The sequence below is a fragment of the Leopardus geoffroyi genome, chromosome A2, assembly GCF_018350155.1.
Source record: "Leopardus geoffroyi isolate Oge1 chromosome A2, O.geoffroyi_Oge1_pat1.0, whole genome shotgun sequence".
In the NCBI taxonomy this organism is placed as follows: Eukaryota; Metazoa; Chordata; class Mammalia; order Carnivora; family Felidae; genus Leopardus; species Leopardus geoffroyi.
In genome coordinates, this window is record NC_059331.1 from 14,073,179 (window position 1) to 14,097,010 (window position 23,832).

Sequence of the window (23,832 nt, forward strand, 5' to 3'; positions counted from 1 at the left end):
AGCGGCCTGAGCACGCCTCTCAGAAGGATGGCTGCCTATGTATCCTACCCTTGGCAGGGGGTACTGTGGGGTCTGGAACATTACCTCTCCGATCTTGTCTCAAGCGGTGGTCTGGGTTACCTGTGTTCTGTGAAAAGGTAACCAGTGTGGGTCCTGTGCCGCTGAGGCTTCAGAAGCGAGTTGCCCGGATCCTTCTCTGGGGCTGGTGAGGGGCTAGACATGGAGCAGGTTCTTGAGGCTGCAAGGATTTTAGCACATCCTCTGCTCGGGTGCTTATTTCCCCAACTTTGTTTTTCAGGACAGTTACCTTGGCGATGAGTTTAAGTCACAGATTGATGTGGCGCTGTCGCAAGACTCCACGTACCAAGGGGAGCGGGCGTACCAGCACGGCGGAGTGACAGGGCTGTCCCAGTACTAGAAGGCAAGCTGATCCCTGCAGGAGGTCGTCACCAGTAACTGGATTTGATGGGAGATTTGGGAAATGTGTGGGAGGGCTCTCAAGACCCCCACAGGCCAGCTTGTCCTTTGAACTGTCATTTTCACTCCCTGTACATCTGCTCATGGCAGTGGGAGGATGGGAGCTTCATACACACCTCTCTGCATCATAGTCCCTCCTGAGAGAGTCCTAGAACTCAGCGAGGAAGGGCTGGATGTGGGAGTCCTGGCGGAGGGGCACCTCTGCAGGAGGGCCTTCCAGGTTCCTTGAAAGCCCTGTCATATGGTTCCCCCGACTGTGGCGTGACCAGAGCTGGGCGAGCATGGGCCTGGTCCCCTATCCGTGCGTGTGCTGGGGAGGTGGGGTGCTGGTGCCGCTGACAGAGGAGGCCCCTTAAACTCTCGGCTTCCTTCTCTCTGGGTGGGAGTCACTAGCCTGGGCACCCAGCTTCTGAGGTTCCATTTCACGGGTGCAAAGGGAAGTGGAGGGAAGAGCCCTGCACCTTCTAGCTGCCCAGCTGTGTGGGGCTCTGCCTTCTCTGATGGCCCCTTGCCTTCCTCCCTCCCCACAGGTGGCGGCGGAAGAGCTAAGCTATGTGGCTTAGTCCATCAGCATCTTATTCTGGGTAATAAAAAATAAAAATAAATGGATACCTGTTTTCCACTGCTAAAACTGAAGCACCACTGTGAGCAACAGGAGAGGGAGAGGAGCACCCGAGGGAGAGAGGAGCCGAGACAGAGCGAGCGCCCACTGCTGGCCCGCGGCGGCGAGGAGAAGGAGAAGGGAGAGCGGGAGGCGGGCGGCCACGGAGGACCGCCCGCCAGCGAGCCCTGCCAGCCCCGCTCGCCAAGGAGGCCCAGCGCTCGCTGCGTCCACACCTGGGTCTGCGACCAGGGCGGAGGGAGGAAGACCCTCATCTCAGAGTAGCCCTTTCCTCTGTTCTTTTCTTTCTGTTTCTCTTTTATTGAAAGGGGACTACGTTTTAGCAGGAAAAACTTCGCATTTCTGTGCAGAGCAGGCTCCTTGCCGGGGCAGCCATGCCGGGAGAGCCCCGAGGAGATGTGGGTTCTGTCCACACCAGCTCTGAAACTGCCCTGGTCACGCTGCCTGTGTTCTAAGAGGGTTTCATTTAAAGAAAACACGGTGTTTTGGGTTTTTCTGTTTGTTTTTTAAAGATTCTTTCAAAGGAGTACTGAAAAACATACTTTCCTGAGTTTGTCTCTCAAATCTTAGTGGTGGACCTGGAAGATGTGAGAAGCTTCCAGGAACGAAGTTTAAACAAGCCAACACATCTCAAGATTAGGATCAACACCTGTGACGGGATCGCGAGGAGGATTTTTGTTTTCAGTTTTAGCTTCCAGCGGCTTCTCCCTGCACGTCAGGGCGGTGAGAGAGCACCGTCTCGTCCCGGGCCAGGCAGCTCCAGTCTCCGCTGGACTCTGAGAAGCAAAGTGCTTCCTACACGCGGTGGACTCGCGCCCCAGCCACCCACCCTGGGAGGGGCCTTGGGCAGGACTGGCTGTGAGGCCAGAGGGTGGGGAGGTGGCTATTCTGTGGCCAGTGGCTTCTTCCCTAGGGTCCTTCCTGAGGATTTGATGGAAGACAGCAGCAGCCAAGAGGACCCATCCCCAGGGAGGCACCCACGGTCCCCATGGCTGGTTAGACACGCTGAGTGCCCCACTCACCTTGTTCTCTACCCCACCCTCCAAGTTGGGAGCCCCTCTACCTGTGGGCACAGGTGTGATAGGGTGGAGTGATATCTGCTTTTTGGGGGGGAAAGGAGTATGTATCAGAAATAGGTTGGTTCTGTGCCGAAGGGGCTTGGGCCACAACACAAGAAGTTACTGTAGCTGGGAGAGCCACCCCCAGCTCCTTGCGTACCACGGTGGGGTAGTACTGTCTCCCTGGCCACCACCTGTTTGGGGACCATTCCCTGCCTATCCAGGCCCTGGTGACCCTGCCCCCCCCCCCCCCCCCAGCTTCCCCGTCCCCGTGAGGCGAACACTGGCCCTGATCTCAAAGCCTCCAGATTCCAGCTTGTACGTGGGAGACGGGGACACACAGGCCACCTTCCTTCTGGCAAGGCCTCTTATTTATTACCATTGCTGTAGGGCTTTCGGTTTCCCCCTTCTTTTGATAGGCCACATAGAGGCATAGAGTTTGGATAGGTTTCCGCTATGACCCCTTGTGCGACACACCCCGTGGGCAACACCTGTGCCCACCCACCCGCCCACCCACCTGCCCTGTTCTGTTCCCTTGGAATGCCTTGCCTCTGCTTTGTGCTGTTTGCTTTGTTCTTCACCTTCATAGCAGCAGTTAATTCTGAGTTTTCCAAATCAAGGAGCATATGTACCAAGGCAATGTAACTTTTGATTTCTGGTCAATTTGTTTTAAGCTCTATTGTCACCAATAAAATCTTAATTAACAGCTCTTGTGTTCACACCGGGACAGATCAACTGCAGGGAGACGGCAGAGCACTTGGTCTGGGGACCTGGCTGGTTGGGAGCCTTGGGGTCATCTGGATGGCAAAGCTGAGAATGGCCCGATGTGCACAGCAGGGACTAGGGGGTGACCTCGGTGCAGTGGGCAGTTCCCAGGCTCTTCGGCATGTTAGACGTCAGGCCGCCTAGAGATGGGGTTCTAGGAACCCAGCTCTCGGAGGGCTGGGCAGGTAGCATCACTGTGGGACACTCCCAAGCCCTGGCAGTGGGTGGTGATGGATGTGGCTGCTTCCTTTCCCGCCCTCAGGTGACCAGACCGGAGACAGGGAAGCGGACCACGCAGTGTTTATTGTTGGGCCCCTGCCTGGCTCCGTCAGCGACAGCCACACTCATCCACCACCATGTCCTCGTAGTGCCGCAGTACCACATTGTCGCTGTTGTCAAAGAAGAGCACAGAGATGGGCGACAGACGCGCAGGCACGCAGCAGGGCAGACCGGCGGCACCGGGGGCGGCCGCGTGCATGAGCGCGCGCAGCACGGCGTGGTTGAGCGGGGGCGTCCCCCCTGGTCCGGACAGCGCTGCGGGCAGCGAGCACTGGCCCTGGCAGTAGTTGGCCAGGAAGCCGCGCGGCGCAATGACCCATCGGTGCCAGCCCACCTCGCGGAAGCTCACGTAGAGCCGCCTCGTGCGACACGCGCCTCCAGGGCTGCCGCCCACTGAGGGCTCGGCTTCGCGCCGCGGCCGGGCCAGTGGGTGGCACAGGCGCGGGTCAAGCGTCACCAGCAGCAGCGAGGCCTCGGCCAGGTGCGCGCAGGCGGCGGGGGCCCGGGGGCGCAGGGCCAGCGCCAGGCGGAGGCTGCGAGGCGCCGAGGCATTGTGGGCCCAGGCGGCGCCCAGCAGCTCGGCGCGCACCGGGACCGTCAGGGTGGGCACCACCTGGCGGAGCAGCACGGGCCCAGCGACAGCGCCTTCGGCCGCCTGAGTCACGCTCAGCTCCCAGCCGGCCGGCTCCTCCGCGGCCGCCGCCGCAAAGCGCATCTCCAGGCGGGCCCTGCTCGGGCGCTCGGCAGGTTCCACGGCTGACAAATCGAAGACGACGGTCCACTCAGGGCACTGCCCCGAAGCCCAGGCGGGCTCCGGGGGCCGGGTGGGCGCACCTGGGATGGCAGGGAGAGAGCTCGGCTCGCGCTGCACCCCAGCGCCCTGCCCGGCCTGCCCTCAGGGGGCCTGGGGGGGGGGCAGTGTCTCTGCGGGTGGGGGAAAGGTGAGCGCCTGGGGAAGAGGGGCGCCAAACTGCCTTCTAAAGGCGTCAAATGGTGTGAAGTGGCGCGGGGGGGGGGGGGGGGCGATGGAGTGGGGGCAGGGCATCGTTTGCAAGGAAGAAGTCCTGCCCAGCGCAGGGCAGCCTGCCCGCCAACCCCAGGCAGGGGAAGAGACGAACGGATGCCTGGGGGCTCGTGGGGAAGCGATGCTGGAGAGGTGGTATCTCCGGGAAAGGCATCAAATGGTGTGAAGCAGCGGGGTGGGGGGTGGGGTGGGGGAGGTGGGGGCAGGGCTTCGGCTGCAAGCTGGGGGCCTTGCCGGGTGCAAGGGAGCCTGGCCTTGGGACAACTCCAACCGGTGCCCACAGGTGTCCACGGGGGAAGAGCGGATGGAGTGAGGAGGCCCAGATTGCTCGTGGGCTGGACCGGACGAGTGGGGGACACTCGGCGGTGCTCTGGCCTCCCCCCACGCGGCACTGGAGGCTCGTGGCAGGGCGCACAGAGGAGTCTCGGCCTCCCGGACACACGCCCCCAACGCAGGCCCCACTTACCGCGGTCCGAGATGTGGCGCACGATGTTTCCGGCGACCCCCAGTTCCTCCATGTGGCACGGTCTCAGGGTGGTTCCCTGGGGCGTCCGCCGCGGGCCCACCCTGGCCTCCTGGGGGTCCCGGTGGCGGAAGAGGCGCCACATGACGGGGGGTACGGGCCGGGGCGTGGGTGCTCCCCGGTGCGCGTCAGGCAGCCCGAGAGCCTGGAGCAGGGTGGCGGCGGGGCCCGGCGGCGCTGGGGCGCGGGCTGGGGGCGGCGAGGGCAGCAGCAGGGCCAGGAGGAGGAAAAGGACGCGGCGGCCAGGACGGCGGCACGGCGATGGCATCTTCCTCGCTGGCGGCGGCCGGACGAGTGCTCAGGGGCCTCCGGACTCCCCCGACCGGCAGGCTGGGGGGCGGGGCCGAGGTCCCTGGAGGGGCCAGGACAGAGGTCTGGGGCTGGGCGGGGTCAGGGTCCCGGGGGACGTGGCCGCGGTTCTGAAGCCCGACGAAGGTAGACCCCGGGGGCGGGGTCTCGGGGGTGCCGGGCAGGGGTCCAGGGGGAGGTGACGGGCAGTGGCCAGGGCCCAGGTGGGGCGGAGCTGGACGGAGCCAGAGTCCCGAGGGAGGGGCGTAGTCGGTCCCTGGAGGGGGGCGCGTGGTCGGGCGGGGCTGGGTCCTAAGGGATGCGAAGGCGGTCGAGGAGTTCAGAAGCGCTTGTCTCTCACCAGGCCATTCCTCAGCGGCTTCCTAGAGGCCAGAACCGGGCCGCGGTTAGCCCCGGGCCCCATGCCCCACATACTGCCCTGTCCCGACTGCCTTGCCCTCCACTTCTCTTTTTCCTACCCGGCGGGGGCTCACCTGGGTCCTTCTTCCCTTCCCACAGGGCCAGAAGACCTTGCCTTCCGCCCACTGGGCATGGCATAAACCCTCCTCTCTCCTCCCTCCTGAGCCATCCACAGCCCGGCCGCTGGAAAGTAAAAGCCCTCCGCCTGACTTCCATCTTCTGCACCTTAATTTTCCAAAAACGCAACGCCAAAATCGCTCCCCTGTGCCCCAATGCTCTCTGTAAATTCCATTTCCCCTGCCTGTATCAGTGGCAGGTCTCTGGGGTTCCGACTGCGAGGGGACCTGGGCACTGGGGGTCTGCCCACGACCATCTTACCAGATTCAACAAGGGTCTCTGCCCCTGCTCCTTGGTGCCTTTGCCAGTGCCTGCTGGTGCGGAAACCGCATCTTACTGTGGCTTAATGGTCATGGTATTGCCTATTCCTTTTCCCACTTAGGCGAGCCCTTCCTGTCTTTGCACATGGTCTGTCTCCGCAGAAGTGGATTCCACCTTCTCGTTTACATACAAATGTATCAAGTTTCTTGAGCTGGTAATATATTCTCACGATCCAGACATCAGAAAGAATAGAAAACTCGCAGTGTGCCTGAGCCGCTCCTGCGGGGTCTTGCTTCTGGGTAGTGCTTTACACAAGTCTTGCTGGTGTCTCACAGATACTAGCCTACAGGGGTATCGCCATCCCCTCACTTTGCAGAGCAATCTAGCTCAGAGACCCTTTCATGTAAGGATCTACACTGGACATGAACTCAGTCACTTCGATCCATTCTTCCCTTGGGCTAGACCCACTGGATTCCCTTCCTGGGAGCACGCATCCCATCCCCTGCCCCCTTTCCCGTGGTTGGCTCTCTCTCTTTCTCTCTCTGCAACCGGCAGGGGCCCTTGATCTGTGAGTTTATAGATGAGCCCTATGTGGGCCTCCCATCTGCCCTTGCAGAGCAGAGCAGAGGTGGGGTTCCCAGCTTCTGGACTGTTCTCGTAGTTCAACTGCTAGACGACACAATCTCCCTTTCGGGCTCTGGTTTCATCTCACAGCCTCTGCTTGGCCACAATATCTGATCCGTGGGGAGTTTGCCCTCGGGCTGATTCGAGATCCCACGAAGTTTTGCTCTTCTCCAGATGGTTACCAAGTATTCTGACAGCTCCTGCCTCCCAGTGATCTTTAGGACTAGAGTCTATTCTATTTACGGACTCAGCTCTGTTTCGGTTTCTATATATTATGTTTAATACCTTCAAGGATGGGTACCCTGACACGTGCCTTTTTATCAGAACTTTCCCAATGATGCTGGTCTATTTTTCTGTACAAGCTTCCAAGCACCCCTCCCCCTCAAAACTAGTGTCAGTATTTTGGGGGGATGTGTGGCTTCTCTACGATGTCAGATTTATGCTTTTCAGGTTCATTGCACCACTATGGGGAAAAAAGAATCAGAACAAGGGCGGAAGCTGGAGGGTGATGAATGAGGGCAGGCAGCGTCTCGGGTGGATTCTGGATGTTTCCTCAGAGGTAAGGAAGAGAGGGAGTGAGGGAACTCCCTAGGGCTTGGCCAGGTCTTCACCCTGACCGCAACGGAAAAACTACTCCGGAGAGGATGTTTGGGGTGGGAATGGGGGCTGGTTCTGGATGTTTTCAAAGATGCTAGGGATGTCAAGCAGACCTGGAGATGGAGATTGGTACTGTGAGCTGGGAGAGAAACTTGGAAGCTGGGGTGAATGAAATGAAAGGGGCCTGGGAGGTGGGGGACGGCCAGCAGGGAAATGGTGGTGGGTACCGTGGCGCAGGTCAGCAGAGCGAGTGTGGGGTGAGGAGGGCCCCCCCCCCCCATGGCTGCTGATCTGGGCGGAGCCCGAGGCGATGATGGGGGCTTCAGACTGAGGGGCTGGGTGGGGGGCACTTGAGCTGTGTAAGTCCCCGATGGTGGTCTGCCAGATGACCAGGGGCTCTGGGAGGGGGAAGGGGTGAGAAGAGAGAGAGAATGAGGCCGAGCACAGTGAGGAAGGGGGTGGTGCTACCTCGCTGGCACGGTTTTTGCAGCTCCCGAATTAAAAGTGGTCCCCGTCGTCATTCCTTGCTGTTCTCAAACCTCACTGCATTTTTGTCTATGAAGCCTGCACGATCCTGGTTCTGAGTGCTTGAGATTTCCCCCAGGGGCTGGGTTTGGTCAGTTGTGAGAAATGCCCTGTGCTTCAAAAGGACATCTGTTCACCCTGCTTCTGGGCGGCTTGTGAGCCCAGACCACTTCCCTCAGTCCCCTCAAGTGGAGATTCTGGGTTGTACACTGTGGAACGTTCCAGATCAAGAATGCCACCTGGATTTTTCGTCCCATCCTTTTACTTGCAACTTTCACGTACTCTGGACTTGAAGTCTTTTAACCAGTACAGAGGTGGATATTGAAAGAAAAAAAAAAAGTCTTGCAACCATTATGATTATTTCATGCGTATGCGTATTTGGATGCGTGATATTTGGGATTCTACCCTCTTCTTTTTATCCTGCCTTCACTAACCTTTTTTGCATTTATTTTGTTGTACCTGTTTTTTTTTTTTTTTTCCCGGGCTGCCCTCTATGCCCCAATAGCATCAACAGAAGTATTTACTATCTAACGGTAAACCCCACCCTCCTGCCAAGTGCAAAGGCCCCAACCCCATTTTGATATTTACTACATCAGGTCTCACTTTCTTTTTTATTTATTTATTTTTTTTACATTTATTTATTTCTGAGACAGACACACAGCACGAGTGGGGGAGGGGCAGAGAGCAAGGGAGACACAGAATGGGAAGCAGGCTCCAGGCTCTGACCTGTCAGCACAGAGCCCGATGCAGGGCTCGAACTCACAAACCGTGAGATCATGACCTGAGCCGAAGTCGGTCGCTCAACCGACTGAGCCACCCAGGCGCCCCTCACTCTCTTTAAATATCAAATTAGGCACTTAAAATTTTTCACCAAGGTATGTATCATTTCATCTGCTGATCTGCCTCTTGGGATAGTGTTTCTGTTTTCTGAAATATACCCATCGAGTTCTATGGACGGTACATTTTCATAGGTTTCGTTCTTGTGGGTGTCCTGTCTCTGGAGTAATTGTTTTTATTTAAAGATTTTATTCATTTTTAAAAGTAAACTCTATATTCAACGAGGGGCTCAAACTCATGACCCTGAGGTCAAGAGTCTTGTGCTCCACTGGCTGAGCCAGCCAGGCGTCCTCGAGCAAATGCTGTCAAAATTGTGTATGAAGGGAGCACCTGGGTGGCTCAGTCAGTTAAGCGCCCGACTCTTGATGTCGGTCCAGGTTATCATCTCATGGTTCGTGGGATCGAGGCCCACGTTGGGCTCTGCGCTGACAGGGCGGAGCCTGCTTGAGATTCTCCCTCTCCTTCTGCCCCTCCCCCACTCATGAGCGTGCGCGTGCTCTCTCTCTCTCTCTCTCTCTCTCAAAAAAAAAAAAAAAAAAAATTCGTGTGAAATTCCCAGTTGCTTCAGGACTTGACATGCTAGTTTCCTCCACGGTCGTCCAGCGTCCCTCGCTGCTGTTAGTGTTACGGTTCATTGGCCACCTTTTCGGGGGCTGTTTTGCACTTTTCACCGTGGTGTGTTTGGGGCCTGGATGTCTTTTTAGTCGTCCTCTTTATGATTTCCATCTTTACATCTGGAAAACGCTCCACGTTACATCTTCTCATACGGTCTCTCTCTGTTCTCCTGTGAGAACTCAGCTAGCCCAGGCGATTCTTAGAATTCTAGCTGTCATATTTTCCAACTGTTTTCACTGTCTTCTGGGCCACTTGTTCACAGCTTTTCAGTTAGCGATTCTCTCTTCAGCTGTATCTAATTGTACGAGTCTTAACACGCACAGCAGGGCGAGGAGTGGTCCCCAAAAAGGTACGTCCACATCCTAATCTCTGGCACCTGTGAATGTGACTTTATTTGGGAAAGAAGGTCTCTGCAGATGTAAGCGAAGGGATCTGGGATGACCTCATCCTGGCTTTAGGGTGGGCCCTAAATCCAAGGACAAGTGTCCTTACAAGAGAGAAGAGCCAGAGAGGAGAAGGTCATGCAAAGACAGAAAATGGAGATTGGGGTGATGCGGAGAAACACCTGGAATCCCTAGAAGCTGGAAGAGACAAGGAAGGATCCTCTGCTAGAGACGTCAGAGGGAGCACGGCGCTGCTGGCAATTTTAGACTTCTGGTCTCCAGAACCGTGAGGGATAAATTTCTGTTGTTTTAAAGCTCCCCCAACGTGTGGTACTTTGTTACGAGGGCCCCGGCAACGTAAAATGACATCCAACGTCATTTGTGATGGTTTTTCACGCCTTTTGTTTTTCTTAGTATGATTTTTATTTTCGGATAATTGTAGATTGGCGGAGATGTTGCAAAGACAGTACAGGGAGCTCGGGTGTAGCCCTCACCCAGCCTCCCTCAATGTTACCAACTTACACCTCCACAGTATATTTTTGTCACGCTAGGAAACCAAGGCTGGGACAGTGCTGTGAACTAAGTGTAGGCCTTATCTGGATTTTGCCAGTTTTTCCACGGATGTCCTTTTTCTGGTCCATGATCCCACACTGCATTCAGACACCGTGTCTTCTTAGTCTCCTCTGATCTGGGACAGTTCCTCAGCCTCCTTGTTTTCCATGACCTGATGGTTTGGAGGCGTCCTGACCACTTTTCTGTAGCACGTTCCACACGCTCCTTGCTTTTTATCCCATTCCATTTTATACCCAACTGAGCTAACTCTAGCCAACCTTGGGGAACTTAGTTCTTCTGCTGGTGATGCCCATGGGGTCGATCGTGGCAGCGTGTTCCCTGGTATGCCCTGCCATTTGTGCACGGAGTTTGTAATTTCATCCTACTGGAAATGCTGGCCAGGTGCCAGCTCCTCAACGCACATTCTGGCTGGGCATTCTCAGGGCAGACAGAGGAGGGGGCAGCACTGAGCAGGGCTGGGTGGTCTGGCCTGCTCTTTGCCTTGGGCTCTGCATTGCAAGGACATCTCCACCAGGAGTTCACTAGTTTACAGCAGGAAGATCTTTCGGGTTTTAAGTTTTGGCCAAGCAGGTGCTCCCCTCTCCCACCCCTGGAGTTCTCTTTAGCCGTTGCTTTTTCTGGAAGCCTCTGAGGGTTGGTCAGACTCTTCGGCGAGACCTCACTGAAGTCTTTATGGAATGGCCAATTCATGTTCCCTGGACATCGGACGATCTAACATCCCCCAAACTAGACTCTTAATCCCCCTCTGCCAGCGCACACAGCCCTGAAGTCTTGGATTGTCTTTGTTTCTTTTTATTTGTTTCGCCTAAAACAGCACAGTTGGGATCTGATCACTCTCCTCCTCCCACTATGGCCCCTGTGCCCACATGCCCCGATGACAGTGACGGCCTCGTGATGATCAGTCACCTTGGCCAACAGGCCCACACACAATCCAGCTGGGGAGACCACACCTGCGGCCCAGCCTCTCATGTCTGTGACCCCTGCTCACCTGTCTGGTCCCTCTCTGCCCTGGGTGCCAGCTTTTTGGCCTTAGCAGCCCCCACTTGTAGTCTCCTGCTTTGAGGGTGCAAAGCGCTTTTATTCATGTGAACCAGCCACAGAGCCCTCCTCTGATTCAGCTCTCCGCTCTGCTAATCCTCCAGTTCTCTGCTCCCCTGCCTCTGAACTCCAAGGAGATGTTTTAAATCTCTGCTTCTCTCACCCTCCTCACTGCCCGTTCTGACCTATCTCATCGCGCTCTGAGCCCACTGCTTCCCTGAAACCACCTTTCCCAGGTCGTTCACTGATGAGGCCTCCAGCAGCCAAGTCACAGGGGCCACTGGCTCAGTGCCTTGTGAGTCGTCGGGAGCCTCCGACCTCGCTGCTGCTCAAACCCTCCTCGTGTTGTCTCCGGGGCGCCGTGCACCCTAGACTCTGCTGGCCACCCAAACCTGCCTCCATTCACTCCTGGGGCCCCTCCAGGCTAGGGGCTTTGAATACCATCTGGCTTACAACCTGGGGCTGGTGAGTCCTGGGGGCCTACCTCCATGACGCTTGATGAGGACCCCCCTTTTTCCTCCTTCCCTAGGACTCCTAGGGCCTGAGCCCCCAGCCTTACCTCCTGCTTGGCTGACCACTGGGCTGCCCTGCTGGACCTCAAGGCCGGGAAGAGTCAACACGGACAGACTGGGGGCTCTCTGGGCCACCATGGCACCCCCGCATCCCCACCTCCACTGCCACCTGCTTAGAGGTCACTCTCTGGCCTGGCTAATGGTTGCTCACCCACTGGACCAGCTCCTCAGCTTGGCCTCAGGGCTCCTACCCCGATTCGTACCTTTCGCCAGACTGCCCCCACCCCCACACCTGTCTACGCACTTCCTGTCTGTCCTTACAGCATCTAACTCTGTGGCTACATCATCCATGCCTTTATTACAGTCTCTTTTGGATGCAGGCTCTTTTGGATGCAGCGTCCGTGGCGTGGCGACATCATCCGCTGCCTTGTCTCCGGGGCCGGCCCACAGAGCGCGGGGCCGGACAGACGTGGCTAAAGGAATGAACCGGGGCGGCGGCCCCTCCACACTCACTCAGCTTTGCCGGCCTTGGGGCTCTGGGCCTCTGCCGCGTCGTATTCCCGGACGTCCTTCAGTTCGCGTACCTGGCCCGTCAGCACCTTGGCAGCAAAGGCCACGATGTACTGTGGGAGGGGGAGGCACCGGTGAGAAAAGGCCACTTCTGCCCTGATCCTGCTGCCCTCCTAGAGGCCGCGCGCTCCGGGGGCCACCAGCCCAGCGCATGCGCCGTTCCTGCTGCCGAATATGCCCCGCCCCGGGTGTGCCCGAGAACGGCCTGTGCCTGGACCACTGCTTGGGGCCGGGGGACCAGGACAGGACTACCAACTGAGGAGCAGCCGGTGGGCAAGGAGCTGGGGGCTCCGACTCACCAGGAACCAGTAGAGGTTCATGAGGGTGAGCAACAGAAGGAGCGCATTGAAGAAGAAGTAGAAGGGGATGTCAGGCACTGAGCGCAGGCTGCAGTGACACGTGGCGTACAGAACCTTGAGCGGGAACCAGTAGAGGCGGAACCAGAACCTGCAGCGGGGAGGGGTGGGTGGGGGAAGCTGTCTGGGAGAGGGGGAGGGTTGCCCCACTCGGCCCCTGTGCTGTCCCATCTGGACTCATCCGCCTGTCCCTGCACATCCCTACCCACCCCTGTCTCCTCGCCCACCCCTGCGCATCCGTCTCCATTCCCGCTCTGTCCTTTCCGGCCCAATCCTGATTCTGCCCTGCTTCCATCCCCCGCCCCCCCCCCCTCCCCCCGGCTCCGTGGCTGTCCCATCGGGGAGGCCTTGCCCACCTCACCAGCCCCACCTCCTTCCCCGCTTGGCCTCACCCCTTCCCACAAGTCCCACCGCCTCCCCTGAGTGCCCCGCCCTTTCTCGCCAGCCCCACCTCCTCCCGAGTGCCCCGCCCCTTCTCGCCAGCCCTACCTCCTCCCGAGTGCCCCGCCCCTCCTCGCCAGCCCCACCTCCTCCCCTGCCTGGCCCCGCCCCTTCCCGCCAGCTCCGCCTCCTTCCCGCCAGCTCCGCCTCCTTCCCTGCCCCCCCACTCACCAGCTGAGGCAGAAGCTGAGGCAGCCCAGGTCGGAGGCCAATGCGTGGAGCCTGTGGTGGGAGCCTCCGCGAGACTTGAAGTAGACATTGAGCTTGGTAAATTCCAGCTGCACGTCGCTAATGTCATGCAGGAAGAGCACGAGGATGCCCACATTGTGGTACCTGGGGGGGGGGGGGGGAAGTGGGACAGGAGAGAGCGGGTTACACTGGGGACCCTTGCCCTGAAGCAAGGCTGCACCCCAAGCTTCCTGTAGGCCCCTTCGAAGCTGCCCTCCCTGGCCCACGTGACTTGCGCATTCCTGCCACTGGCCAGGTCAGTGGCGGCACCCAAGCTGTACCTGCTCCCCGGCAGCCCCATCTGCACCCTCCCTGTCTCACTGTCCCCAGGTGACCTAAGAGCCTCCCTGGAAGTTGTCTGCCCCTCCTCATCTCTGGGACCCCTGACCCTCAGTGGCCTGGGCCATTTTGTATCCAGATCCCCCACAAGTTTTTCCCTCACCTTAAACATCACTGCCATGCTAACACTCCTAGGTTTTTTGTTTGTTTAACCTGAACACTGCTGCAAGCTGCAGACTTGCCCAGGAAAGGCCAAGTCGGCACTAGGCTCTGAAGGAGCCTGAAGGCAGTCCCACTATCCCTCCCCAGCATTCCACCTTACAGCTGCTTGGGCCACTGGGCCTGAATTCAGCCTGGTGTGGCTTGGGCTCTTTCACTCTGCCCTCTTGACAGCTCATGTGCCGCAGGCCCTTTGCACATGCTGTCACCATCCCCTAACGTGTACCTCCCCAGTGTTCGTGGAGCCTTCCTTCACCTCCCTTCGGTCTTGGCTCACCTGTCACCCCAGCCACCCATCTGCACCTCACCACCCCTGCGGCCCTGATCTCCGGACTTGATTTTTCTTCACAGGTATCACTTTTTAACAAACTCTTGAGTTCTTTTCTCATTTGTTTGCTTGGGTTTTATCATCGGATTCTCCCTACAGCAGTGCTGATAGAATTTTCTAAAATGATAGGCATGTTCTAAACCTGCCTTGTCTAATACGAGAGCCATCAGCCACATGTGACCACTGAGCAGCGGAAATGTGGCTGGTGTGGCTGAACAGAATATACGACTTTACTTCTGTGTAAATAAAGTTGAAATAGGCCCGAGTGGCCAGCAGCTCCCGTACTGGAGAGTGTAGCTAGATCAGCTAGTCCAATAGGAACAGGACATGAACCGTCTGTTATTTTAGATTCTCTAGCAGCCACATTAAAAAAAAAAAAAAAGGGGGTGCCTGGGTGGCGCAGTCGGTTAAGCGTCCGACTTCAGCCAAGTCACGATCTCGCAGTCCGGGAGTTCGAGCCCCACGTCGGGCTCTGGGCTGATGGCTCAGAGCCTGGAGCCTGTTTCCGATTCTGTGTCTCCCTCTCTCTCTGCCCCTCCCCCGTTCATGCTCTGTCTCTCTCTGTCCCAAAAATAAATAAACGTTTAAAAAAAAAAAATACTTTAAAAAAAAAAAAACCACACATACCAGTAAAGAAGAAGAGATAAAAATTAATTTTAATGCTATATGCTAATGAACTCAGTACATCCAAAATATTGTCATCTTAACATGCGGTTGATACAGCAAAAGCATTGGCCACGTATATTCACTCTCCTTTGCCTTTGCAATTGCGTGGGATTTTACACCTATGCGTGTTGAAGTACGGATAGGCTACATCTGAAGCACTCAGGGGCCACATGTGCTGGCTGCAGTGGCTTTAGAATGCCAGGGTCAGTCTCTCGTGTTCATAGCTGCACCGCGCACACCCGTGCATGGCAGGCAGCCAGTAAACACTTGCTACACTTGCTACGTGACCCGGCCAAGGCTGCCGTGGGGTTGGAGGGGGATGGATGGGGGGATGAGCAGAGTGGGGGGTTCTCTGCACTTGATATACCCCGTCCCTCTGGTATCTCTCTTCATAACCACCCCTCCCCCCGCAGATACTCACCGTGGCCCCCTTCCCCTACAGTCATTAGCCTGTGCCCCAGGCCAGCCTCCTCTCTGTGCTCATGCTGTGCCCTGTGCCCTCTTGCCTGCTCCTGGACTCACCGGAAGGCATAGGAGGAGACGATGAGGACCAGGGTGACCACATGGTGGACGAGCATGACCACTGAGTCCTTGCGCCAGGCGTCCATGTACAGCGTGGCATAGATGGAATGGCCGTAAAAGCTTCCCTGCAGCAGGTAGGCGGCTGCGATGTCCCGTGGTACCGCCATGCCCGACGTCCAGTCTGGGGATAGCAGGACTGTGTTGGCAGGGACCTACAGGGCCTCCAGGACCCCTCAAGCTGGGGTGCGTCCTCCACAGGCCACCCGTTTCTGCAGGTGTCCTGGTCGCCGGTTTTCTGTTCTCCTTCTCTACCCGTTATTTTTTACGAATAGCTGTTATTTTTCGGAACAGCTCTAGATTTACAGAAAAAGGTGCTCCTACCCCTGAAATATGTCCCTTGCAGGATTTCCAACTCTGGCTTGGCCCCCCTTCCTGTCTTCTCTTACTCATCGGGCTCTCCTGAGCCAGCCCCGATGCCCCTGGCCTGGGCTCTCCAATCCCAGCTGGATGGAGGCTGCCCCCTGCCTCGCCATGCTGGGCGGGACGGCTGAGGCAGAAATCGGACCTGCCAACACCATGAGTACGGACTGTCCCACTAGGTGGGTGGTGACTCCCCTTCACCGGCTCCTGCAGCCACCCCCATTCCTCCTGGCACCTGTGCCCACCCATAGGCAGGCTTCACACCCTCCCGGTGACACTGACCCCTCAGCTCTCCCCATCACCTCTGCTTCCTCCCCAAGAGGGCTCTGTCTGCGTTGACCTGGACTTCTCTGGACTGTGTCTTGTTCTCTGGCCACTCCCTAAAACGGCCTCCTTGGGCTCCATCCGGGGCCTCCTGTCCCCCAGCCTCAGAGACCTGGAACCAGACCCTCATGTTCCCCTGAAGCCTGGTGTCCCCTAAAAATACTCAGTGCCCTCGCCTCAGTGACAATTCTTCGTCTGTGCCTTGACCTCTTATGCACCCGGGATCCACTTGGACCCCCATCCAGGGCCCCCTTCCATCCATACCTCTGCTCACTTCCTCTGCCCTCGCCACCCTGACCCTGGGCCAGGCACCGCTGCCTCCCGCCCGGCTCCGCCCCAGCTCCCCCTGACTTTCCAGAGCCTGTTCCCGACTGTCCACTCCCCATAGCGGCTTCAACAGCCGTGAACACACAAGCTCCGTCATCCAGCGAGTCCACTCCTGGTTTGTACTCAAGGGAACTAAAACCAGGGCTCCGTGTACACGCACATCCACAGCAGCACTGTTCACAATCCCCAAAAGGTGGAAGCAACCCAGAGTGTCCGTCAACTAGTGAGGGGGTGAGCAAAACGTGGTCTGGCCACACGACGGAACATCACTCAGCCGTTTCTAGAAAGGAGCGATGCGCTGGCACACACGACCGTGTGGATGAACATCAAAAACAAGAGGCTGAGTGAAAGAAGCCAGACACAAGAGGTCACGTGACGCACAATTCCATGTATATGAAATGTCCAGAACAGGGGACTCCGTAGAGACAGAAAGCAGATTCGGGGGTGCCAGGGGCCGGGGAGGCAGTGCTGCTCATGGGGACAGGGTCTCCTTTTGGCGTGATGGAAATGTTCTGGAACTAGACAGAGGTGATGGTGGCACAGGATTGGGAATGCACTAAATGCCTCTGAACTGTTCACTTTAAAATGGTGAATTTTTGGGGGCGCCTGGGTGGCTCAGTCGGTTGAGCGGCCGACTTCGGCTCAGGTCACCATCTCGCGGTCCGTGAGTTCGAACCCCGCGTCGGGCTCTGTGCTGACGGCTCGGAGCCTGGAACCTGTTTCGGATTCTGTGTCTGCCTCTCTCTGCCCCTCCCCCGTTCATGCTCTGTCTCTCTCTGTCCCCCCAAAAATAAATAAACGTTGAAAAAAAAAATTTTTTTTAAATGGTGAATTTTTAAATTGTATTGTTTATTTTTGAGAGAGAGAGAGCACACGCAAGCAGGGGAGGGGCAGAGAGAGGGGGACACAGGATCCGAAGCAGGCTCTGTGCTGACAGCAGAGGTCCCGATGTAGGGCTCAAACCCACAAACCCGCGAGATCATGACAGGAGCCGAAGTCGGAAGCTTAACCGACTGAGCGACCTGGGCGCCCCCAAATGGTGAATTTTTTTAAACTATGATAAAACATATGCAACATAAGCATCGCCATCTGAGTCATTTTTAAGTCCAGTAGCATTCATATGTTCACACTGTTATGTGTGAACTCCTTTCATGTTACAAAACTCCAGCCAATCCCCAGAACTCTTTTCATCTTGTAAAACTGAAACTGTCCCCACTGAACACCCGCTCCCCGTCCCCTCCCCCAGCCCTGGCACCCACGGGTCCACTTCCTGTCTTTGAATCTGGCGACTCCAGGACCCTGTATAAGTGGACTCATGCATTACTTGTGACGGGCGAATTTTAGCTGATTTTATGTCACGTGTATTTTACCTAATAACAAAAAATGCAGCCACCCCTCCCCCATCAATGGATTAGATCTCCTCCCACCAGTTTGCCAGGTCTGGGGGCTCCCCAAAGCTTGACAGCAAAACCCACACTTGTGGCAGGGCCCTCCCTCCGAGTTCTGTCCTCGGCCACGTGGGAATGCTGCAGGCAGCGGAGGCCCCCCAACACACACAGCCGCCGGGTGCTTCTGTCCCTCTTTTTTTTTTTTTTTTTTAAATTATTTTTTTTTTCAACGTTTATTTATTTTTGGGACAGAGAGAGACAGAGCATGAACGGGGGAGGGGCACAGAGAGAGGGAGACACAGAATCGGAAACAGGCTCCAGGCTCTGAGCCATCAGCCCAGAGCCCGACGCGGGGCTCGAACTCACGGACCGCGAGATCGCGACCTGGCTGAAGTCGGACGCTTAACCGACTGCGCCACCCAGGCGCCCCTGTCCCTCTTTAGAAGGAAGGGATGTCGGGGCATCTGGATGGCTCAGTCAGTTAAGCATCTGACTCTTGATTTCGGCTCAGGGTCATGATCTCAAGGTTCGGGAGATCGAGCCCCGTGCTGGGCTTTGTGCTCGACAGCGTGGAGCCTGCTTGGGATTCTCTCTCCGTCTCGCTTTCTGCCCCTCCCCCACTCATGCTCTCCCTCTCTGTCTCTCAAAATAAATAAATAAACATGAAAAAAAAACAAACGTGGAGGCCCCTCCATGCACAGAGCTCACTCTGGAAACAGGACACCGAACTTTCCACCTATCACGCTGGCAGGACTTTTACCATGGGTGAGCGTCCCCCTCCAGCTTCAAGCTCTAGATCTGAGGCAGGGTGGTGGTGGTGGGGGGGGCACAAATACGATTCATCATCCAGACTCTGTCTGCACCTCCGCGCCCTCGGGGGCCGGGCTCCGTTCACGGACTGCCAGCCTGCTCTCCACGTTCACATCCACAGGCTGCTCTGGTGTCACCCCCCCCCCCCCACCACATTCCCCCTCTGGGCCTCTGGGAGCAGCTCCTGGGTGTCCCAAACCTAGCTCATGCTCTCCCTGAACCCCTCCCCCTGCCTCCCTCCCCCCCCCTCACCAACCTCCGCTCCAGATCCCAGCCCCTGGAGTCCTCCCCACTCTCCTCGCTCACCCCAGCCTCTGGCCAGTTCCCCCTTCAAACTATTTCTCAAACCAGCCACTTCTCTCTCGTTCTGGGCAGAGCCCCTCTGTGCCCTGGCTCCTGCCCTCATTCCCCTGCTCATCTGGGCCTGTCAAAACCCCCCCCTCTGCTCCCTCCAGGAAGTACCCCTGTCTTGGGGGGCTCCTCGCTGCTCTGATCTGCCACAGTGGCCAGTGCAGTTCTGATCTGCTCTAGGCACCTCCAGGTCCCCACTCAAAAGTCACTTTTGGTGAGGCCGTCCTCATCCCTGTAGAAAATTCTCCCTCCCCCCCCCCCTTTCCCCCAAGTTTTCTCATCAGGCTGTTCACAGATTTCGGATTTCACTGGCACCACAAGACATCAAGGCTGGGAGCTTTTGTGCTCACAGCCGTGTCAGCACAGTGCCTGGTACACAGTAGGCGCCCGCTAAACGCACATGCAAATGAGCAGCTAACCTGCAAGCACGTGATCACAGCATAATTTGTAAGAAAAAGCCAGAAAAAACTCCATGCCTGAAACTGAGACAGTTCCATTGTGGTTCATTCACATAAAGGAAAATTGAATGACGGCTAAAACCTGCCCTCTAGGGATTTATAAGAATGGCCATGTGGGTGACATGGTCCCACCAAGACAGGCTTGTCACCAGGACACCGAAACACAGCAGCTCTGTGCCCAGCCCTCTGTTGGGAGCGTGGGGCTTGGTGCCACCAGGAGCCTTCTGAAACTGTTTACGTCACATGGCCAGAAACATGTCCATGTGTGTCCCTGGTACACAGCCTGGGTGGTCAGCACAGGAATAGAGAAATCCTGACAGCCCCGTCACAGGGTTTTCTGTAACAGGCTGCCTGTTGACAATAAAGGACACTGCCATCACCTTCCTGCCTGTCCCACCAAGCTCAGGCCTTGACAACCCTTATATCTAACCCAATCAACGGATGCAGCCATTTCACACCATCTTTGTCTCTTTGCCAAGCTGGTCAAAGCCACATAAGCCATGTAAGGCCCACTGGGCCACTTTCTTCCTTATCCAAGACTCTCCTGCCTCCACATGGTAGCCAGAAGCTTTTTATGATCCACAAACCCGTCTCATTTGGGAGAAAACTCAAACTCCTCCTATGTTCCTCTTGTCCTCATGCACCAAGCCCACGCATGCCCCAGGGCCTTTGCACATGCTGTTCCAGGAATGCCCACCAGGGCCCACACAAGGGCTCGCCTCATTCATTGTGCCTCCCTGAGCCCTAATAGGACCAGTGTCTAAAGAGGGCATTTTCCTGTCTCCAAAGCCCTTTGATCACCCTTGTCTTGGGGCTACCTTGGGGTCTTGTCTTGGGGAAGATATCCAGCATGAGACGTGTGATGAGTGTCTGGCTCCCCCACGTACCCCTCTCCATGTGCAGAGCAGAACCCTCCCCGACCCTGCTCCATCTGGCAAGGCCCCTACCGTAGAACACAGAGGGTGGGTCGTGAAAGAAGGGGTAGTCGGTGCCGAAGAGCAGGTAGGCGCTGTAGCTCCAGGCACCCAGGTAGAAGAGAAACTTCCAGGCGCTCTCAGGCATCTTGGCGGCATCTCTAGGCTGGAGGCGACACCGCTTGGCCAGGGGCTACAGGTGAGAAGGTGGGTGGCCATCAGCGCGAGGGGCCCAGGGCCAGGAAACCCAGGCTCAGGGGCCCTCCAGGCTGGGTGGTGTTGGGGAGGGCCGGGCCCAGTACCCACAGTCGCCTGGAGCGTAACCAGAGCCCACGTGTGCCAGCCAAGGGCTAAACTTAGTGCCCAGCTGTCCGGTGCAGGGTGGGGAGGGGGGTGAGGGAAGACCTGAGGGAAAGCCCTGATGGCAAGGAGGGGGACATGTGAGTGTAAGACAAGGGAGACCAATGAGGTCAGCCCAGGGAAGTTGGGGGTCACAGAGGGCGCTGGGGATATAACAGGGAGGAGGGAGGGGGGTTAAAGAGAAGATATGAAGGGGACTGTGGAGATAAACCTGTGAAGAGAGCCTGGAGGTGAGTATGGGGGCGTCTGGCAGAACGGAGGTGGGGCCGGAGGCCCAAGTGATCCCTATGGGAGGTACCTCGGAGGCAGAATTTGGGGGTAGACTAGAGAGAAGTGGGTTGGGGAAGATGGGGTGGGTAGCTGGGGGAGAGCATGAAAATGTGGAGGGACGGAGGGGGGAACGGGGCAGAGAGAGAAAGGGGAGAGGGCAAGGAAAGAATGTTCAGTGAGATGGTAAGACACGAGCTGAGCCACAGGGACCTAGGGGGACACCAGGGAGGACTCGAAGGAAGAGGGGTCATGCAGTGGTGAGGCATGGAGAAATTGAGGAGGGGGGCACAGATCCCCTGAAGTCCAGGAGCCTGGGCCTCAAGCTCCCTGGGGGCGGGGCTCCAGGGCTGCTGGGTCAAGCCCGCCCCCTTCCCTCCGGGAGAGGCTGGAGGGGGCCCGGAGCGCCAACAGTTGCCATGGAGACAGCTGGAGCCAGTTTCAGTAACCCCTGGCAACCAGGCTGCTGCCAAGAAGATGAGCTTTGGAGGAGAGGGCAGCCCCTCCACCCATTTCTTGGGAAGGGCGAGCCTGGAATTGCTCTCGTCCCACCTGGACTGACGGTAGCTCCGGGGGTTCCAAAAGGGAGGGTGTTTGTGATCTTGCCACCAGCCCCCCTCATTGCCAAGCCTGCTCCTCCGGGAGGGAGGTGGCTCCACTCTGGTTGTCCCAGACCAACCACATGCCCCGCCTGGGCTCTGACCCTCAACTTCCTGGATCTCCCACTTCCCAGCTGGAAATTGGGAAAGTACAGGGGGAGCAACAAAGCCAGATATGGACCAAGGCTGACCTGTGGAGGGGCACATGTGTCTGCTTTCCCCTCCCTGGAGCAGGGTGGTGGCTGGGGTCTCTTCCCCATGTGGGTGATACGGAGACGGTGGTGGGGACAGTGGCGGCCAAACAACACCCTATCCTTGACTTAACAAGAGCCAGCCTCTTCCCAGCCAGTAGAGAAAGGCCCCTTTGTTGGCGCTGAGCACTCTGTCCCTGCACCCCCTGCCACCTCCAGCCAGATTGGGGCGGGGTGTCCCCAGTCGGTCCATGGGGGAGTCGCAGCCAAGCTAGGGGTCCAAATGCCTTCCCAGCAGCTCTCCTAGCAGCGACCCCTCCCTAAGGATGGGAGGGAGGCCAGGCGCCAATGTCACCCACAGGGTCACTCTCCAACTGGAGCGGTAGCCTCCTCAGACTCGCTAGAAACTGGGCAATAGGGACGCAGCCCCTCGGAGGCAGCCCGGTCCAGCCCTGGAGACCCAGGCCTCCCAAGACTGCGACCACCGGCGTGGTCGGGGAGCCCAGGCCTTGGCCTCCCCACGTCGGAGGGTGGCGCTGACTCCAGACATGCGCGAGGCAGCGACCGGGTAGCTCCGGCCTCTTCCCGGTAGCAGCGGACAAGTCGGCTCCGCCGCCCCAAGGACCTCGGGCCCCGCTCCGGTTCGGAGCGCGCTCCGCATGACCCCGAGGCGCAAGGCGCAGGCGGCTCCAGTGCACTTAGCCCACCTCGCCCGCGTCCTCCGCTCCTCCATCCCGGGTTCGGCCCTCCTAAAAGGGCGCGCGGCGGCCCGGGCTCTCCCACCGCCCGGGGCCGCCTTGTCCGGCACTGACGGGTCTAAGTCTGCCCTGGTTCCCCTACATCCCGAACACCCCATCCGTGTGGGGGTCCCCACGGCCCGGCGTTCCTACAGCTCGGCCACACCCCCGCATCCACCCCACCCCCACCCCTCTCAGCCCTAAAGGGACCAGCTCCTCCAGCCGCAGGCGCCCCACGTTCCAGTGACCCGGCCCGTAGAGGCAGAAAGGGGCACGCGAGGGCCCGGGGTCCGTGGCCCGGGCCCCCGATAACAGCCCGCCCCCCGCCCCCCCCAGCCCGCGGCCCCACGTCCCGGCCCTCGGTGGCACTGACCCGAAAGAGGCGCGCGGTGGCCGCCGAGCGCAGCGCCGTCCAGCCGAGCGCGCCGAGCGCCAGCAGCAGCAGCTCGGGCGGCGCCAGGTGCGCGTGCTCGGCCAGGCCGCGGCGCGCCAGCCCCCAGCCGCAGTCCGCGCAGCCCCGCGCCGCCGCCAGCGCGCTGCCCCAGCCGCGCTGCACCAGCTGCGCGTAGCTCGGCATGGGCTCGGGTCCCGCCGTCCCCGCCGCCGTCCCGGCTGCCGCCATGTCACCCGCTCGTCGGCCGCCGCCGCCGCTTGCGCCCGCCCGCGGTGGCCGCCGGAGCCGCGCGCCTCGCGTCACGCGCCGCAGCTGGGCCGGGGGCGCGCCGGCCGGAGCGCTGGGGCTGGGGGGCGGGGCCGGCACAAGCTCCGCCCCGAAGGGGGCGCGGGGCGGAGGGGACTTAGGGCTTGTCGCGGCGTCCGAGACCCTGAGGGCGCAAGGGTGCTCTGTCTCCCAGAGGCGGCGGCGGCGGCGGCGACCAAGGGCGTATAAGACCCGCCGTTGACGCGATGCGTCCTGGAGACGGGCCCGCGCTCCTGCCCATTTTCCAGTGGAGGAAAGCGAGGCGCGGAGCAGCGGGGGACGGAGTCTGCCCGGCGCCCACCGGTCCTGGACCCGGTACCCGCTCCGTAGTGCCCCGTGCCCACCCTGGGCCCCCCCCACCCCACCATTCAGTGTCCGCGATGTGGGGCACGGTGAGCACCCGCCCTTCGCCGATAATTCTCCTTCCAGGGCCCTCCAGCATGCTTCTCCGGCCCTGTCCCGTCCCTCCCTCGGATTTCACCATTCCTGGCCTCAGAGCCACCTGCTGCTATCCATGACCCTGAGTACCTGGCAGGCCTCCCCTGCAGCAGGTTTAACACAGGCCTGCAGGGGAGGCAGAGGGAGTGGGCACTCACGTGCTGGGACTCAGAGGCTGGATCAAGACTACTGGTTCCATCAGAAACACCCCTGGTGATACTCTACTGTCCATTGATCAGGCCCTGTGCCTGAAGCCCCCAGTGGCCATGATCGAGGTCACCTGTTGGGGATATCACCTTCCCTGACACTGACAACCCTCCAGGGTTCCCACATTCTTGTGTTCTGCTTTCCCTCCCACGTTGGACCTCTTCCCAAAGCCTTTAAGATGTAGAGCGCAACAA

At 58.5% G+C, this 23,832-nt stretch overlaps 3 protein-coding genes across 4 annotated transcripts in view; 1 reads left to right on the forward strand and 2 right to left on the reverse strand.

The window, feature by feature from the left end:
- Nucleotides 1–2,863, forward strand: part of UPF1 (UPF1 RNA helicase and ATPase) — a 39,094-nt gene extending 36,231 nt beyond the window's left edge. For both annotated transcript variants that reach the window (XM_045496733.1, XM_045496732.1), the window contains exons 23-24: nucleotides 299–421; nucleotides 1,008–2,863. In XM_045496733.1, coding sequence (XP_045352689.1) covers nucleotides 299–418 — 120 coding nt within the window. In that variant the 3' untranslated portion in view covers nucleotides 419–421; nucleotides 1,008–2,863. The remainder of the gene's footprint in view (nucleotides 1–298; nucleotides 422–1,007) is intronic.
- A 343-nt stretch (nucleotides 2,864–3,206) lies between these two features.
- GDF1 (growth differentiation factor 1) lies at nucleotides 3,207–5,187 on the reverse strand. The gene is made up of 2 exons (XM_045496734.1): nucleotides 4,692–5,187; nucleotides 3,207–4,035 (listed from the first exon to the last, which is right to left on the reverse strand). The coding sequence occupies exons 1-2, from the start codon at nucleotides 5,014–5,016 to the stop codon at nucleotides 3,251–3,253; spliced, it is 1,110 nt and encodes a 369-aa protein (XP_045352690.1). The 5' UTR covers nucleotides 5,017–5,187; the 3' UTR covers nucleotides 3,207–3,250.
- Nucleotides 5,188–5,305: 118 nt separating this feature from the next.
- CERS1 (ceramide synthase 1) lies at nucleotides 5,306–22,966 on the reverse strand. Its single transcript, XM_045496735.1, has 7 exons — nucleotides 22,667–22,966; nucleotides 20,173–20,332; nucleotides 15,148–15,328; nucleotides 13,077–13,238; nucleotides 12,408–12,555; nucleotides 12,052–12,161; nucleotides 5,306–5,419 (listed from the first exon to the last, which is right to left on the reverse strand). Exons 1-7 carry the CDS (start codon nucleotides 22,913–22,915, stop codon nucleotides 5,377–5,379), a joined length of 1,053 nt encoding a protein of 350 aa, XP_045352691.1. The 5' UTR covers nucleotides 22,916–22,966; the 3' UTR covers nucleotides 5,306–5,376.
- Nucleotides 22,967–23,832: the final 866 nt, after the last annotated feature.

Bases quoted from the DNA above. Each gene is read 5' to 3' on its own strand.
- GDF1 (XM_045496734.1), bottom strand. From the start codon at position 5,016: ATGCCATCGCCGTGCCGCCGTCCTGGCCGCCGCGTCCTTTTCCTCCTC. The intron at 4,036-4,691 runs GTAAGTGGGGCC...CTGCCATCCCAG, and splicing joins GCGCCACATCTCGGACCGCG to GTGCGCCCACCCGGCCCCCG.
- CERS1 (XM_045496735.1), bottom strand. From the start codon at position 22,915: ATGGCGGCAGCCGGGACGGCGGCGGGGACGGCGGGACCCGAGCCCATG. The intron at 13,239-15,147 runs GTGAGTCCAGGA...CCCCCCCCCCAG, and splicing joins GTCTCCTCCTATGCCTTCCG to GTACCACAATGTGGGCATCC. The intron at 12,162-12,407 runs GTGAGTCGGAGC...CCCCTCCCACAG, and splicing joins TGAACCTCTACTGGTTCCTG to TACATCGTGGCCTTTGCTGC.